At 34.6% G+C, this 17,539-nt stretch overlaps 1 protein-coding gene across 1 annotated transcript in view; it reads left to right on the top strand.

Moving 5' to 3' along the window:
• The window catches only part of LOC753295, a 33,404-nt gene extending 16,036 nt beyond the window's left edge, over window positions 1-17,368 (top strand). The window contains exons 4-19 of the mRNA XM_001181782.4: window positions 2,967-3,092; window positions 3,773-3,837; window positions 4,710-4,841; window positions 5,292-5,343; window positions 5,889-6,040; window positions 8,035-8,175; window positions 9,000-9,107; window positions 9,576-9,743; window positions 10,380-10,588; window positions 10,871-10,994; window positions 11,273-12,128; window positions 12,546-12,787; window positions 13,263-13,350; window positions 13,724-14,012; window positions 14,317-14,374; window positions 14,968-17,368. Of these exons, the coding sequence (XP_001181782.2) occupies window positions 2,967-3,092; window positions 3,773-3,837; window positions 4,710-4,841; window positions 5,292-5,343; window positions 5,889-6,040; window positions 8,035-8,175; window positions 9,000-9,107; window positions 9,576-9,743; window positions 10,380-10,588; window positions 10,871-10,994; window positions 11,273-12,128; window positions 12,546-12,787; window positions 13,263-13,350; window positions 13,724-14,012; window positions 14,317-14,374; window positions 14,968-15,105 (2,948 nt within the window). The 3' untranslated portion in view covers window positions 15,106-17,368. The remainder of the gene's footprint in view (window positions 1-2,966; window positions 3,093-3,772; window positions 3,838-4,709; window positions 4,842-5,291; window positions 5,344-5,888; window positions 6,041-8,034; window positions 8,176-8,999; window positions 9,108-9,575; window positions 9,744-10,379; window positions 10,589-10,870; window positions 10,995-11,272; window positions 12,129-12,545; window positions 12,788-13,262; window positions 13,351-13,723; window positions 14,013-14,316; window positions 14,375-14,967) is intronic.
• The last annotated feature ends 171 nt before the right edge of the window (window positions 17,369-17,539 follow it).

Below are 17,539 nucleotides of genomic sequence, written 5' to 3'. Positions count from 1 at the left end.
TTTTATCCAAGTTTTGCAGAAACTCTTACAAAACTGCTTTTGTGATTATTAACTTTATGTGTTTTTGTCACTGAACGCAGCGCATGCATGATTTGTGCCCACATTGATTGGTGATTCCAGGAAGTCAGGTGTATCATATTATGATGTGATGCACAAGAAAACTGTAGAGACTTCTTTGATAGGGATATTTGTAGGAACTCCTTTTCTGTATTTAAAAAAAAAGAAAGCAGTTCCAGAAATTTGTTTTCTACAATAAGCTGTAGTTTGGCCAGCTTGTAAAGTATTTTTATAGCCATACAATAGTATTAGTGGGAGCTTCAGGGGGTCTTTATTGCACCAAGCTTTGAAGCGTATAGTCCAAACTATGAGTGGTGAAGAAACAACAACTCACCACCAGTGGTTCAGGGATTAACACACTATGGTCTACATGGTGAACAATCCAAGATAATTGGAAGCCATTTATTCCCTTCATTGTCCTGTAGCATCCTTGACGGATCATCCACTTGTGACATGTACCACTATCTATCCAAGCGTTCAACTTGAACAAGTCAGTTTACTTCAAAAGCATCGCATTTGATACATCGTAAATCTATTTCCATATATATATACCCCCCACAGATTAGATAATTGCTGTCATCATATTTTTTGAATACTTGTTAATCTCTTCCAGTCAGTCATGACTTATAAAGACTCATGAATAGTATTTGATCATTTGTTATCATTAGTCTAACTATCTTTTATATCAGATTGTACACGTATTCATAAGCACACATTAGTTGATATACAGTTTAATCCTATTCAATTCTTGCTCTTGGAAAAAGAAATCATTCATTCATGTTTGTTTATCTACTTCAAGACTCACATAAATGTTGGTATGTGAATGCAGTTACTCTTGATACTTTGATACTAGCTTGAAATCATGTCATCCACTTCAGCTGCTCTTTTCAAAGGAAAAGCAATTGAAAATTGTAGCAATGTTTTACTTTTGATCATGTGCTCTGCAGGAAGGCATGAATGGATGTGCAGAGAATGCATGTAACCTTGAAGAAGAAAGGTTTATTCCAAAGTTTTTGACTGTCCTTTAGCTACATCTACGTAACACATTCCAGTCCATCATTATCCAATGATATGCTATACACACATCAATATGTACTTAAGCTTTTAAAATATTGAGAGCAAAAAAAAGTTTTCATACATGCATCCACATGTATTTCATACAATAATATGTATATGTATTTACTATTTTTATATTTTGCACATTGCGTGTTGCCAACTGTCACTGCTGTTATGAAACATATAATCTGATCTCCTACTGATCGTAGTCAAAGAAGACTGGGAGTTCACAGTAGTAATCGTTTCTGTCATGCTCTGAGCATCTCTGAAACCTGGCATTGAAAAGCATTGAAGCAATCAAGTTCTGTTGACTCTAACCATGGTAGCATCTAGAGTTCTCTTGTAAATCTTTTGTCAGGGTTTTTATACTTTCCCAACACTTAAAAGGCTCACCACTTGCCCATAAACTTCCAATCTTTTTGACAGTCTTGTAGTTATACTGTGAATATTATTGCAGTAGGTTTTATGGGTGAATAATAAACTTCAAGTCAGTTTGATCACTTCTATTAGTATGATCATACATAATATAGATTTTTTGAAACATAATGCACCACCTCATCTAAAAATCTACACTACATCCAATTGAAATCAAGTTTGTCTATTTTGAGGGGGTATAGAAATTCAGTCCTGTCAGTACATTCTTCAGTCATGGAAAAGTAATTACATTTCTCTTCTTGCTTATCTACAATATATGCTCCAAGAAAATTTTAAGATAACTTCAAGAATATTTTTGACACTTCATAAATCAGATTGCTTGAAACCCTTGAGCAGTGTGGATGCCTTTAATAGCTTTGTAGTCAGGAAGATATGTTGACTTGAACAGTAATCTGTGACTAAGCTCTCAAGTTTCTACCATAAAGAGCCTTATAATACATGATTGGGCACTCTGGATTATTACTCTTTACAAGGAAGCAATTTACAAAAGACTACAAGTCCGTTACTTTACTTTTGTTTGCTTAGCAAATTGGCATGATTCCAGAAAAAAGGGGAAAATAAACTTTCTTTCAAGTATATACAGTGCACATAGTTTAAGACACCACCATAGAACTTATTTACAAGGTTTCAAACATTGTCTTTAGTGATTCAAATAATAGGCCATGACAGAGGAGAAATTAATGATATTGTACAGTTTCATTCAATTCATTTGTAACAATAACTCAGACGTACAGCATATCATGCGATACAACAGTAGCGACCTTTGGCAGGGCAAGAGCAGTTGGGTGTAAACTGTAAAGAACTTTCTTGTATTGATCATGTTAAAGGAATGTTTGTCTTTGGTCTCAGTCATGAAAAAGATACTCCTCCTATCTCAAGCATTATAGACATTTATCTTTTTGAGATAAGAAGGATTTACATAATTCTGTTTGAAAAAGGATTTAAATGTTCATTGATATGTTTTACCCAAGTAAGCAACTCAGAGAACATGTGAATGATTGTTAAAATTAAAAGTTGAAATTTGCTTCCTTCATAAATTAATTATTCCGTAGATATTGATGATTGAAAATCATTTGTACAATGTACATGTAGTTTTCAAGAACTGCTTTGTTTACAATGCTTTTTGTAAATTCTTGTTGATCCTTAAGGTGATAATGGTGTATTATGTTGGTATCAAGGGATAAATCTTGTATGATGTACAGTACATTATATGTAGAGGACAGAAAAACACAATTTTGTTGCATATTAGAGACAGGCATTTAAACACTTTTACAGAAGTTCTAAGAATAGATCAGATATTTATAGGGTCAACTAGAGTTATAGCCCAAGAGTTATAGCCCACAGTAAACCATATTTGTTGTGTTTCTAGTTCTTTCAGTAATTGTTTTTCATTTTTGCTCTTTCATTATTCCTTCTAGTCAATGAGAAGATTCAAGGAATACAAACACGTCCCATCATCAGAGCTCAACGGATTGAAAACATTCATCTATGTCTACGCTTCTTACAGATCAAGGGCTTTGATACCAGAGGGGTCAATGCTGAAGGTACATAGAACCATCTGTTTTTCTTTTCATATATTTTACCTTTGTCTTGTGGGATCTGGGCTTTCGTTGGAGTATACATAAAAAGGATAATGTTTGTGACTAAAAGACATGAGAAGTCATAAAACGGTGATTGAAAGTGATTTGTATTTTGTAATATCTTTTGAGATCTGGAGCTTTATTTTTAGTCTACATTTGAATAATGATCATTGTGACCAAATCGTCGCTGTTTTCACGAAGTGACGGTAGTGAAAAAAAATTGCATTCACTTTGCGTGACGATTTTCCTCACTACCGTCACTTCGTGAAAACAAGGACGAAATGTCAAAAGTCATCTTATAATCTCTATACAGGACAAAAAGAACCCTAAAAAAAAAAATTATGATATTCTTTTAGTCAGCAATCAATCTGATGGTTGAAATTATGAAAAAGAAAGAAATTATTTCATTGAAATGAGTACCAAAGGAGAAATTCATTCTAAACTGAATCAACAAATTTGTAATTCTAAATAGTTCCGTGAATCATTGCAGTGCAATTCTTTAACTTATTTTGATCAGATTTAAATCTTATCCCTTGTTCATTGTACTGACAGTCTTTGTGTATACCGGTATATGTTTGAGTATAACTTCAGGCACTTGTACAGTATATAAAGGAATAAATGACACCTTCTTTTCCTTTTTGCAGAAATCAGTGATGGGAATCTCCGGTCATCTCTTGCCCTCATTAACACCCTGAGGCGAAGGTTTGAGGTATGTACAATGTCAGTATACTCATTAGGGATACATAAAAAAGTTGTTCCATGTATGTATTTCCTGCAGTAGTGGATGTACAGTACATATAAACATAAGTAAAGCAATTCAAGCTGCAGTTAGCACCCACTCTTAATATTTGATATTAAGTGGAGTTATAGGTGAAGGTTTACATACACACAAAGAGATTATTGACTATTTTGAAAAACACAATTATTTTACCCTTAAAGAGAAGGTTGAGTTCTGGGAAGAGGTGAAACATAATTTCTGAGCATTATCATTCTTATTATGCAAGTGTGGAAGAACATCATATAAGACATGTTCCCTGAAAAGCATGGCTCTTCAAATGCCTTCATATTCTAAATATATTGTAACATCGTTAAAATCCAGGGACGGATTTTTACTTCACGTGTTCGTGTAGTCCAATATACATCTTTCTGTGTACATTGTTTGTAACTTTACCAAGACTTGGCCAAATTTCTTATCATTTTGATGATTCCAGAACCTTGCAATACACACAAATTCTTATATGCTAGATGATCAACCTTTTCTGGTCGATTCCACACCGTTTCTTTCACAATGCAATCGCATGACCAGAACTCAACTTCATCATTAAAAGAGCAATCTTATAAATGTTCAGTTCATACAGAGATGCCATTATTGTTTAATTTGAGGGAAATTTTATCATTAACCACTTTATTCAAAAAGCATGCTTTACCCTCTTTTATGTTTGACATATATCCAGATATTGTTTACAGGACAATCTCTTGATTTGCTGAGCCACAGTCATTAATTGGTAGCATATTAAGTTTGAATGTATGAATCAATATGGTTCCTTGTATAGTAAGTGAATGTGTTACTGAACTTTACAGAGTACCACCACTAGTGCTAGTAGTCAGAAGGATAGTGCACCTCCTACTCCACGAGGACCGGTACCAGATAGCATCTCACAGAATGAAGAGAGGATATCATTACAGGGTAGAGAACCAAGTATTATGAGCCAGGTAAGACAATGGTCTACCTCTATGGGAGATATTTTAGCTATTCATTTTCATATCTTTAGCACTATTTGTTGGTACAATGTGCATATAGGGTGAATTCCAGAACATAAAGGCTTAGTTGCATCGGGTCTTGTGTACTGAATGACCTTCTTTTTTATTAATTTATAATAGACTGCTACTAGAGTAGAGTAGCCAGGCAAAGAAGAAATATACAGAAAGAATCATAAAAATAAATAAAACAAGATGTATAAGCTCTTCCATTTTTGTAGAGCCCATAAAAATAGGACATATATATCGTTCTGAAACATGAGATAAATTTAAAAGAGAAATTCTAACTATTTCTTTTGATTGTGAAGAGTTCTAAATTAACTTATCCAATATTGTAATAAGTGGAAGCAACACATACACCATAATTTTGTAGCAATTCCTTATTACAATTTCTTCTTTCCACAGATATCTGGTCAGTCTGAAACAAGTTTTGGAAGAAAGAGTGGAGATTACTCAAGTGAGTATTGTTGTTCCTGAAACTATATAACTATTGTTTACTCTGATTTTTAATGAAGTGTTACTTCTGTACTTGTACTTCTGTCTATGTGGGTGTTTATGGACTATGGACTGTCAACAAATATTATTGTATATGCTACAATGTAATTAGCTCAGAGACCAAAGTCTACATACTTTGATTTCATATTTGTATTGGTATCACAACACAAACTGCGCCAACATTGGTTGGATCCAATAAGTGGTCAGTTTGCAAGTGAAGAAAAATTAAAGAGGTCATAGAGATGGACTTAGCATGAAGTAAATAGTCCTAAATTTGATCAATAGATCAAGTCGATTGAAGTTGATAAAAATAACAGTAACAAAAGGACAAGTGATGGGCTTAATACAAACATGAGATTTAAAGATTTTTGAAATTAGTAGATCATTTGGCAAAGTCTTTGATAGTAGGCCTTACAGCCAATGTTACTGCTGATATGTCATGTAATCATGTAACAAAGCTCTTGTCATATTTCTTCATGTCATTCCATCTTTCTCTTTTATTTCCAGTGAATGGTACAGATGGAACCTATGAGATGCAGAATACCACACCTCGTCTCATTCCTAATGGTCATGTTGAGCCCTCTTTACCAGGCCTTATGGGCTCTACCAATCCAGAAGATGATATTCCAGTCATTGCACAGAATGAGCATACTGTCATGGTAACTATACTTTAACTATAATCTTGTAGACCTTCCTTACATTCTTTGTTTGAGTACATAGCTTGTATATAGGTCTATGGTATCCATTTTTTTTTGTTGTACATGCAAATATTTTCTATATTAAGTGGGTAGACTTAAGTGTATTTGTCTCTGCTCATAAGTTAGCAAGCTAAATACAAATAAGGGGTTCAGAAAAAGTAAATATATATATATAATGGTTTATTTATTCAAAAATCACGTTGCAGCCCAAAGGCTGAATTGCACGATTTTTTACAAATCTTTGACATAAAAACAGATTATAATGAACATTGTTAAAAGCATTACACAAAATAATAACTGCATACAAAATTATTAACGCAATAATATTCAACTAATATTCTTTTACATTTTAAACCGAAATAGCTAGGATTACCAGATGGTATAAAGGCACATAGATTAATAGATGATCAGGTTAAGAGAGGGAGAGAGATAATCAAGAAGGGAGAGAAAAAATGTGGGAGTCAGAGAGGAAGAACTAGTGTTGGAAGAAAAAATACCATAAGGTAAAAACTAAGAATCAGGAATAACGAAAGCCAGAAATAAGGCTCTAGGTATGTGTTTTTGAATGCTTCATCGTCAGATGAGAGAGCAAACCAGGTACAAGGAATACATGATATATTGATATGTGAATATTGTTAAATTAAAATACAATTCATCATTTAAAAAGGTTGTATGCTTAAAATAATACTTAAAAGTGAAATTAGATAAATTATACTTGTACACTATACAGAGTCCAAATAGATACAATTAGGCTATTATTTACATTTAAAACATCTTATATATATGTAGAATGTAGGATGCGAGGAATTAGGCAATACAACAGCAAAGGCAGATGTGTATATCATAATATGTATATGAAGTGGGAGAGCGAGAGAGAGAGGGGGAGGAATAAGATAGAAAAGGTAGTATGTGAGTGAAGGAATAACAGAAGGAGAGAAAGAGTAATGAGAGAAAATGTAAGGAGGTGAAGAAAAAAAAAAAAAAAAAAGTCAAGATTCATCAATATCCAAATCTAAGGTATGTGTAAACCGAACATCATCCCCAATAACTATATTCATCGATATTAAATTGCAATGTTTTATCAGAAATCAAAGTGTATGAAGTTTATAAGATATAAAAGACAAATCATATCTCTATCTTAGAATAATATTGTCGGAGCTGACAACCCTAACCCATTCAAAAACTTGAATACTATCGTCTCACATATTTCACTGGGGAAAAAAATCATAAATGATAATCATAAATGATTGATTATTATTATGGCTTCAATCCACATACATTATATTCAACAAAATTTGATATCTCCCAATTAACATACCCATGTATATTTTGCAATAACATACATGTTTACCCCACTCTCAGAATATGGGATGATTGACTGTTTATACTCAGTGTTATGTTTGCATTGATCCACATGACTGCTATATTACTCTAGGATATATTTATTTAACGGGATGAGTAACCATGTGAAATTTGATTATTTACACATCTTACAACAAAGAGGTGAGAATGTTGGGGTTGTCTGAAGGTCAGAGATGTTTGATTAGTAAATTTGCTTGGTAAAGATTGTTGGCTTGAAGCAATGTCAAGGCTTTGGTAGATTTTGTTAAAGTGAAGGTTTGTTGGTTTTGATGCATTGACACTTTCCCATGATTGCATACTTGTTTATTTATATTGATTTTTTTATATTAATTGTTTATAGTGACAGTGGTTTTGTTCCAGTAATGGTCTGTGTGCACAGTGCAAAAATGGCATATAAACAACAACAATGTGAATAGGTTATTTTCAATGTATTTACTTGTTCAATGAAAGTAGGCATGTAGATTTTAGTAACCGTTGTTGTTTTTGTTTTTTTAAGTTTTAATGGCATGTATCATTCATTTATATTTACTTATTTTTGTGGATTAGTCTTGACCCCAAGCAAATTATTTATTTTCCTATGTTTTAATGTTCAGAGTATGACAGAGATGGGATCGAAGGGAGTCCTCCAGCATGGAGCTGAGACTAGACGGATACAGCTATCCAAAGACAAGAGCCCTCGTGGGGCTATCAGACCTCAGCCAGTCAAGGCAGGAGATACATGGAACCCATTAACCGTAAGCATTCAAACAATCAATATATCTCATTGGGAGGAAGTACAGTATATTTATTACATCATTTTCTTTTTGGGAAGTTATTTCCATTTAGCAGCATTATGCCTTGTACAATGTGTTTGATGGCAGAGAAAAATTATTGAGTCCTCACTTTAGCTCAGTTGGGAGAATTAACTAACTTGATAATTTATATCAAGTAAAGAAAATGTTAATATAAACAAAAATCTCTCTTTTTCTGTTTCAAAGTAGAAAATATGGATTTATATCTTCATCATATATGTATTTATACTTATTTACTCACTGTCTCTATTTGTCCTTGCTATCTAAGCATCTTTCTATAACTATTTCTATTATTTCTATCCATCTCCCCTTTATTATTATTATTATTATATATATTCGACCATTCATTTAAAAAGCACAAATACAATATATCGTTGGCCGGCTGGCAGGAGGGCGTTAGCGCGCGAGCGACTCCAAAACTACTTTTCGAATTATTCGCATTTAAAGATTTGTTTTATATTTAAGCAGCTTTCTATCCCGAAAATTGATTTAAAACTTAAAAGACTAATAGAAATGTTATAGTAGAACACGGCCACAATTTTTGTGGAAATAAGTCATTTTTATAAAAGTTTAAGGCGATTTAGTGCTAACGCCCTTCTGCCAGCCAGGCGACGATATATTCTGTTCTTTTCTATCATTCACATTTTCCCCTTTCATACATGTATTTCTGACCATACATCTCCTTGTTATTCCCCCTATTATATCCCCACTGTCCTCCATGTCATTGTGTGTGTTTTAAATCATTTCCCATTGTCTCTGTTTGATAGAATCCCAAGTCTCCACTGAGGGACACATTGTCAATGACAGTGGAAGAGAAGCTCAAAAACCTGCTAGACTCCCCCACACCAGGCAGTCTGATGAACGGCAACAATCAGGTAAGTCTGTCTGCACATACACGGCATGCATATCTTATCTAATCCCAGTCTAGATATGTTTGATAGCTCATATCACTAACAAATTAACAGTGCTGGGAACACCCTGTAACATAAAAGAGTTTATTCTTCATAACTCCCCCAAGTAGTTATATCTCTCTCAATCAATCATATCTTTATCATCTACAGTAACATCTAATCAATTTTATTTTACAGTTAAGGCAACATTTTATTGTAATTAAGCTTCAATCAATTATAACAATAATGGAGATACAATAGTGGTTGTTTTGTAGTTATCACTATTATTATTATTATTGATTTGCTATCAATCAATTTTCTGCTAGAAATGTCAGATTGTGAGCATCCAAAGGTTTCTGAAGTACATTACAATATCCACCTATCATATTGTGTTCCATACCAATGTTAAATTGAGATATAATTTTGTATCTTTCTTTTGCTTATAATTAAAAGCCTAAGTTTGATGATGGTGAGCTGCTGGAGTTACCTCCACCAAGCTTCCGAGATGTGACCGATGAGGATGAGAATGGTGACGAAGAGGCTAACCTTCAGGCTATGCTGGAGGATCCAGATAAGTTTGACTACCCCAAGGATTGGGATAGATATATCTCAGGTTATGTGGTGAGTACAGCTTGCTCTTTCTCTCACTCTTCCTGTCCTACCTTGAGACTTTCTCTCTACTTTTTATATCTGCCTGTATGTAAATATCTCCATATTTCGCTCTCCCATTCTCATTCTCTCTTTAACCTTAATTACCCCCCCCCCCCCCTTGCCCTTATTTTTTGTCTGTCTCTCTCTCTCTCTCTGTCTCTCTCTCTCTCTCTCTCTCTTTAACTCTATCTCCTGCTCTATTGGTCTGTTCTCACACTTGCTATCTCTCTCATTCTTCCTTTCTATGTATTTTGTTGCCTCCCTCATTCTCTTGTCACTATCAGTCACTCTATTTCATCCTTACTCTCTCTCTATCCTGCACTCTTTTACTATATTTTATTAATATATTTTGATGTATCTGGAGGAGTTAAAGATTATTTTCTAATTTCTGTTTCGTAGTTATGTTCTGTTTATGGTTTATCTAAATGGAAATTAGGCAATATTGGCTTGGTCAACAAACTGCATGCATTGTGTGTTATGTGTAGTTGATGAAAATGTTTTTGGTTGTATGTATAATAGTCAACATGATGCTGTTTGATGTAGATGTACTTGCATGTTACAAGCTTCTGACACACAGGTGTAATGTTTTACTTATTACTATTTCAGCCATCCTCAAATACTGAGAAGAAAGAGGGCCCCCGTGCTCAGGCCCTGCTGGATCAACCCCCTACCTCCACCACACCCCCTCCTGATGCCTCTACTCCAACCTCCAAGTGGAACCAACCCGCCCCTTTCTTTCATGGTCCTTCATCACATCACATGGGGACAGCTCCATCAACTCAGCCTCCACAAGAGATGTCTAGCTATTCAAATGGGTACGGCAGATTTTTGGCTCCTGTTTAAAATTGTCAAATGTGAGAGGGGATGAAAACAGTTGTTTGATAATAAAATACAGATTTGTTTTTTCTGGGTTGGGGTTTGACTTTGACCATTCATTTAGTGAACAACATTCAGTTATACTGATTGCAGGGTTGAATTTATTTTGAAGCATTTCCAACATTTGCCAAGTACTATGTTTGAAATTCAATTTTAGTCACGTTTTGGTTAGCTTCAATTTCTTACGTCTTATGTTTTGTTCTCATTATTCTGTGAACCAGGAGGCCTCAACCTATCCGTCCAATCAGCAAGAAGCTTCCAGATAACTTCCGTAACCTATCAGGTGTGGTCTATGGGGAGGAGCCAATCATCAAAGGGTCAATGTCAAATCTCTCGCAGACATGGGTATGTAATTAAGTCACTAAAGCACATGGCGTTTTCAAATTATTATTAACTATTCTTTTCATCAAATCGATTTTCTGATATTTATCAAGCTCTGAAAATTCTTATTTACAATGTTCATTCCAAATTTTATTACATAAGCAGTTTTCTTTTTTGTATATATTTTTATCTGTTATATAACGAAAGGGTGTACTTGTTTTTTGCATATGTACATGCCCTTTATAGTATTTGGTCAGAATAATCGATGGAGGACTCATAATATGTTATTTTTTATTTACCAGTCGGCACCATACAGGACACCAGGTGATGGTCAGAGAACAAGGCATCTTCCTTCGTATGAGGATCACATCCAACGTCATTCTCCTCCAGTCTACCGCAAGCTCCAGGCCAATGGTCAGAGCCCACCAACCAGTGGCTATGAATCCAGAGGCCGTAGCTCTCCCAAGACATTACCTCCATCTCAGGGATTCCAGAGGTATTACCCGTCATCTCGCACCCAATTCCCTGACCAGTACAACAATGATGCTGGCTTTCATGAACAGTATATAGATCCAATGGATAGAGGGCAGCTCTTCATGTCGCAGAGTCTGCCTCAGCCATTAGACAATCAGGGTTCACTTCAACGACTGTACAACAGACCAAATCACAACACTGCCTTTGTGCCCATTCATGCGTCAAATCCTATGTATCCCATGATGCCCGGTGGTGGTATGAACGAGGAGGCATTCGCCATGCAGCAGATGGGGTACGAGTATGATGTGCCTTACAGTGAAAGCTCCTCGCGGTCTCACACCCCTCCCTTGCCCCCACTCTCACCGGACATTACCCCTCCAGAGACCCCACCAGACTCACCTACAGTCTACAAGAAGAACAGATCATCATCCAGCCTCTATGTGACCAACACCCAGCCCTCACCTATCAACCCAAGGAGAAGCAGAGGTGATAGCATGGGCAAGCAGAGGAAGAGCTCAGTGAACAGGAGTCATAGTGCAAACTACAAGCTTGGAGACTCTAGGTCACCACTGAGGAAGAGTGGTGGTAAAGGCAGGAGGAAAAACAAGCATGGATCAAGGAATAGCAGTAGAGCAAGCAGTTCATCAGGGAAAGAGAGCCGCAAATCAAGTGCACCAGGTAGAGGTGCGTAAACATCTTATTAAAACATAACTTTAGAGTGGAGATCACTTTTAGATGTTCTATCAACCCTGTCTTAGTGGTCACCCATATGTATATTTTTCTTCTTGTGTTAAAAGAATTACGTAGGTTTTACAGAAAACAGCAGAACCTGTCTTGGAAGGCCTGTTTGAAGTGGCCCCTTTATCTGTTTCCCTTGCCTGGCCATTATTTACCAAGATTTGGTTGTATTAGTTGTGTATACTAATACAACAGATTTGAATAGTCAAATCTATATCATAGCGTTGTAAAGTGTAGATACATGTATGTGTAGATCAAAAACACTACTATGTAATGCATTTAGAGAGAGAGTGGGGAATTTTGTATTGATTTAGTTGATAAAGATAACTTAATAAAGATTTGATCTCCTTTGATATTGAGCAGTGCCACCTCTGCAGCTGAATCAAGTACAAGAGCAGACAGAAGCATCAGACAGTGATATAACCCCCAAGCAGAAGGCATCATCCAGCATGTTGATACCTGATGATGATGATGAGAGGGAGGAGGAGCTTCCCCGTGGCAACCCATCTAGATCCTCATCAATGGTCGGGAAGGAGAACCAGAACATGGAGGCTGTCAGGTCACAGCTTCTAGCTCTGGAGGGAATGTATAAAGAAATACTGGGTGTAAGTACTGCATTACCAATTGCAAACAAGCTAGGTTGTGTAATATATTTCTTAAATATTCATGCCATGAACGAAAGAGGGTGGATAAAATTTTGATTGCGTAACATATGAAAGATGATTTACCTGAAATCAATAGACAGTGTGCATTAAAGCTAGTGATGTAACAGAAAGATGAAATGATAATGTATACAAATATTGTTTATGCAATATAAAAAATATTTTTTGAGACTTAATTATTCACTTTGCATTTAGTTGATACAAACATTTCTGAAATTTGAAGTTGACATTATTTCCTAACAGTTGATGCTTGATATGATGACTTTGCTTTCAAACTTTACATTGTTTATGTTACAAGATATCTCTGTATTAATTTGCAGAACCTATAATCATTGACAGGTCTAACACTAATTAGTATAAATAAATCCTTACTGTACCTCAACTTTAGTTTATTTCTATTTACTTTTCCATCCACCAGGTGATTGGCTCCAGCAAACTGGAGAGTGATAGCCCTAAGTCAGGAAGTAAGACAACTGTTCCGTCGAGAACCATTGGCAAACCAAAAAGTGAGTTACCCTTGCTATTGCACTAAGTGGAAAAGAATTTTAGTATCCTTTACATTTATTGAGTTATTTACTTTAAAGAGTTCTTTATCCAATATGCAGACGATTCCTTAAGGACATTGGATTTACAATACATTGAATATTATTGATGATTTTTTACAAATTAGATTGCATGATATTGTTCACACATTTATAAGGATCCAATTTACTGGAACCATAAGAGGCTTGCTATTTGGTTCGAAAATGTATATTGCATATTCATTGTTTCTTTCATACTGACGAATTACAGAAAAGAAGACACTTATTAACTAGAATTTTATTAATTTCTCATCAGATTCAAAGAGACAATTCAAAATTCCTTTTCTCTCACCTATAGATAACAAACTTTCCACCAAACAACGTGAGAGGGATATCAAGACAGTCAACAAGCGTTTCTTGCGAGTAGAGTCTCATGTCGTCACACTAGCTCGCAGTGTTGCTCACTTATCGTCTGAGCTACGATCTCAGAATGCTCTGATCCGAGAGATTGAGGCATTGAGGATTGAGGTGAATCAACTGAAGGATGTTGCATACTTCAATCATGATGTCTCGGTTTCATCTAGGAGTTTACATAGGCCATTTGTTCCACAGTGTGCCAACCCACAGAAGATCAAGAAACTCACCAAGTAATTTTTACATCTGAAAATTGTGTGTAGGAGGGAATGTAGTTTTATAATAGTTTCATCAGAATATAGTTTATAGTTGTGTAGCATTCATTTTGTTGACATACTTTTGCATTTAAAACTAATTTGCTGTCCCCACCCTGATTTTGACAAATTAGATATTATTGATTTACGTGACAAAAGCTGCCTCAGAAAAAGATAATAAACTTGCACATAAAGTTATTTACATTTCATTATCCTGTGAAAATATATTTTACTCAATGAGAAAAGTAGTGATTTTATGTATTTTTCATCATTTTCTTTCTAGATTCTTTGGAGAGGAGCCTCCTTTATTATCAATCTTCCTGAAGGATCTTGGCTATGAGGTGATTATCATATTTTATCATATCTTGAATTTTGTTTTTGTCTTTGAAGTTCTTTGAAACAACCAAAGAATATGGAATTTGGTCATATTAAAAGAATTTATTTTTTACAGTAATACCGATCTTCTAGATTCAAGACTCACTGCTCTAGAATGATTCACATCTGCACCTTTTCTATAAGAACAGTGTGTACCCTTTACCATTAATTGGAATGACCTTATTTGGTCATTTATGTTGTTTATGAAGAGCATTCATATGTTTCATTTAAAACAGGGCTTAATAGAACGGAAGTGATGATCAGTTGCATATAAAATATGTGGAATTGATGGTAGAAAGATTTTAGTAATAATTACAGTCTTCTTCCTGGCCATAATGTTGCTGTATAAGCCATGCTCCAGCAACAATTACTCCTTTGTCAAATTTCTACTCTAATTTCCATTTTGTACTTTGACCCTGAAGCAGGCATTATACTTAACCCTAACCTTTAATCTCAGACAAAATGAATCCTGGAGTAAACAGACCATCCCATGATGTAGATAACTTACCTCTTCACCAACGTTTAACCTTAGTTATATTCCTTTCTTCACATGCAACAGAAATATGACACCAACTTTTTGAAAGCCGGGATATCGATGATAGAGATGCCATATCTTAGTGAAGAGAAGCTTGAAAACATTGGCATACCCATCGGACCTCGACTACGGATCTTACAAGAGGCACAAGTAATGATCTGAGAGGATCGTTCTGCGCGAGAACAAAAAACTTATGACAAAGGTGCTGGAATCCTCCATAAAAATGGTTCTACATCATAACGGCAAGACAGAGACTTTTATTTGGAATCATCACTGTATAACATAGATGTGGGAATCATTATGAAGCATTCAGATCATCCGCCGTGCAGTCTTCATTGAAGACCTACTTCCAAAGAGATGCAAGGAAATCAAATCTGCAAATGAGGCATCGCCTATGCATCAGACAAAGCTTCATGGATTACAATCTCTGAGAAATATATTTCACAAAGAGAACTCTTCAAGAGAAATTTCTCTGCTCAGGAGCTTATAAATGATGATCATAATAATGTCACATCAAATCTGAGAAACGAAGCCTAAATTTAAGATGTAATCGAAATTCTTCTATTCGTTTGACAAGCAGAGAGTGTTTTGGTTCAAGCAGATTGATCTTCTTCCGATTGCAAGCAATGTATGTGCTTCAACAGAATGTAGTGTTGTAATATTTTAGTCACGGTACACCAAATTTTTTCAATATAAACCACCAATAATGAGAGTACCAAAGTAACTATTTTTCTAGTAAAACCTTCCTGGCTTTCTCCATATTTTTATGTGCTGAGTGTTCTCTACAGATATGTATGCAACTGGGGCTAGTAATATTTGCTATTACTTCAAAGCACCTTCATTCCTTCCAAAATTATCTGCTAACATTTGTTATAATATGTGCTATCTGCTTCAAGTCACTTATGATTCCATTTGTGAATAAAACTGTATGCGTTCAACCACATTCCATTAGATACTGTGATGTAATGAGAGGGTTATTTATAAAATATTGTGTATTTGAAATTGTTAAAGAATTTTTGTTTTTAATGGAAATAATGTTTGTTCCTAGCTCTTGTATTAACTGTGAATTATGCACTTCAATATTTTGAATTTATTTATTTATTATTAATAAATATGTGGATGTATAGAATCCACATTTTTCATCTTTTGTATTTCCTTTGCGCAGAACTGAAATAATTTGTATAGTTCTCACATCTCATCATGTACATGTGTAGTACTTTCTTTGTATATCACTTCTTATTTATGTTTTCATTACATGTACCGGTAGGTTAAAGGATTGGTCTGTAGTAATGGTTTTTTTTTATTCTGGTGTGTGGAATCTTTAGATTTAACTTGTATACTTTCCAGTTTATCTCCATAAGCGAATGCAGTTCTATTAGAAATAAATGTGTGTCTATTCTCCCTCTAAATCCACTATTCTACTTTAATAATGTGTCTCAAATTAATCTGATATTGCACAATGGTTTTAGGATGTCTTGGGGTATGGGTAATTTTTTTAATGAAGAATCCTGTTCTACAGCTGTGTCTAAGTGTCTTTGGACAGTATCCATGAAGCTTACTATTTTGGGTTCCACAAATATATAGAGATCATAAAGAGTCCCTCTCTTCAACATACAAGCATACAGTTTAAGACAAGAAAATAAGATAGTGTTATTTTTATTTTTTACTTGCCAATTTAATTTGCCCTATGATTTCAAGACAATTCATTGAGGTAAACAATATATTTGTTAAAGCACTGTAACAGGATACACCAATCAAGGGATCACTGTGATGATAAATATCTATGCAAGTCACACATTCTTGAAACCATAAAGTATTAAATATATTCACCATCAAATGATGAGTGTCTGTACCAAATACATGTGTAGTATTCTGAGGAAAGATTAAGCATGCAATTATCAGGAAATTGTTTTCTTTTATCAAATAATCATCACTATAATTGTAATCTTTGCATGAAAAAGATTTTGTATTCAATGATTCAAATTCTATTTTATAAACTTTGATTATTTCAATTTGTAACCACTTGTCTTTCCATGTAACATGACATTGACACCTGAAAGTGTAATCAACAATGTTACTAAAATCCATGCAAAAAGGGAAAATCCCAACAGAACTTGCATGATAATGTTATCTTTGAAATCCTTCAGATTACGTTTAGGATTGTGACACAACACAAATGTTTGTATAATGAAAAGATGGTATAGATTTGGGGGAATGTCATACAACAATTTGTCTGCCCTAATCCCTCTTTACTTTAATATATCCAAGACGGGAAAAGTATGTTTTTGGGGTCTTGAAGAAGATACATCCTGTGTTTGTATATAATTTGTACATTTTTATAATGTAAGTATTCTATTTAATGCTGTGTATAGTTTGTACATTTTTGTGAATTTATGAATAAAGACGAATCAATTAAATAAACAAATATGTGGATGATTTTTTTCAATAATTTTGAGCGGGATTGGGATCTTCAGTTTAAAATGTACAAACTTATGACATAAACTACAGATTATACAAGATGGATTGTTCCCCTAGTATTTATTCCCCCCCCCCCCTTATACTTTACGTCATGTAATTTCTATCATATTTCCTCAAA

Source organism: Strongylocentrotus purpuratus, unplaced genomic scaffold (genome assembly GCF_000002235.5).
Source record: "Strongylocentrotus purpuratus isolate Spur 01 unplaced genomic scaffold, Spur_5.0 spur5_scaffold_5, whole genome shotgun sequence".
Taxonomy (NCBI): Eukaryota; Metazoa; Echinodermata; class Echinoidea; order Camarodonta; family Strongylocentrotidae; genus Strongylocentrotus; species Strongylocentrotus purpuratus.
Note: the sequence above shows the minus strand (reverse complement) of the source record. Positions and strands in the feature narration are given on the sequence as shown.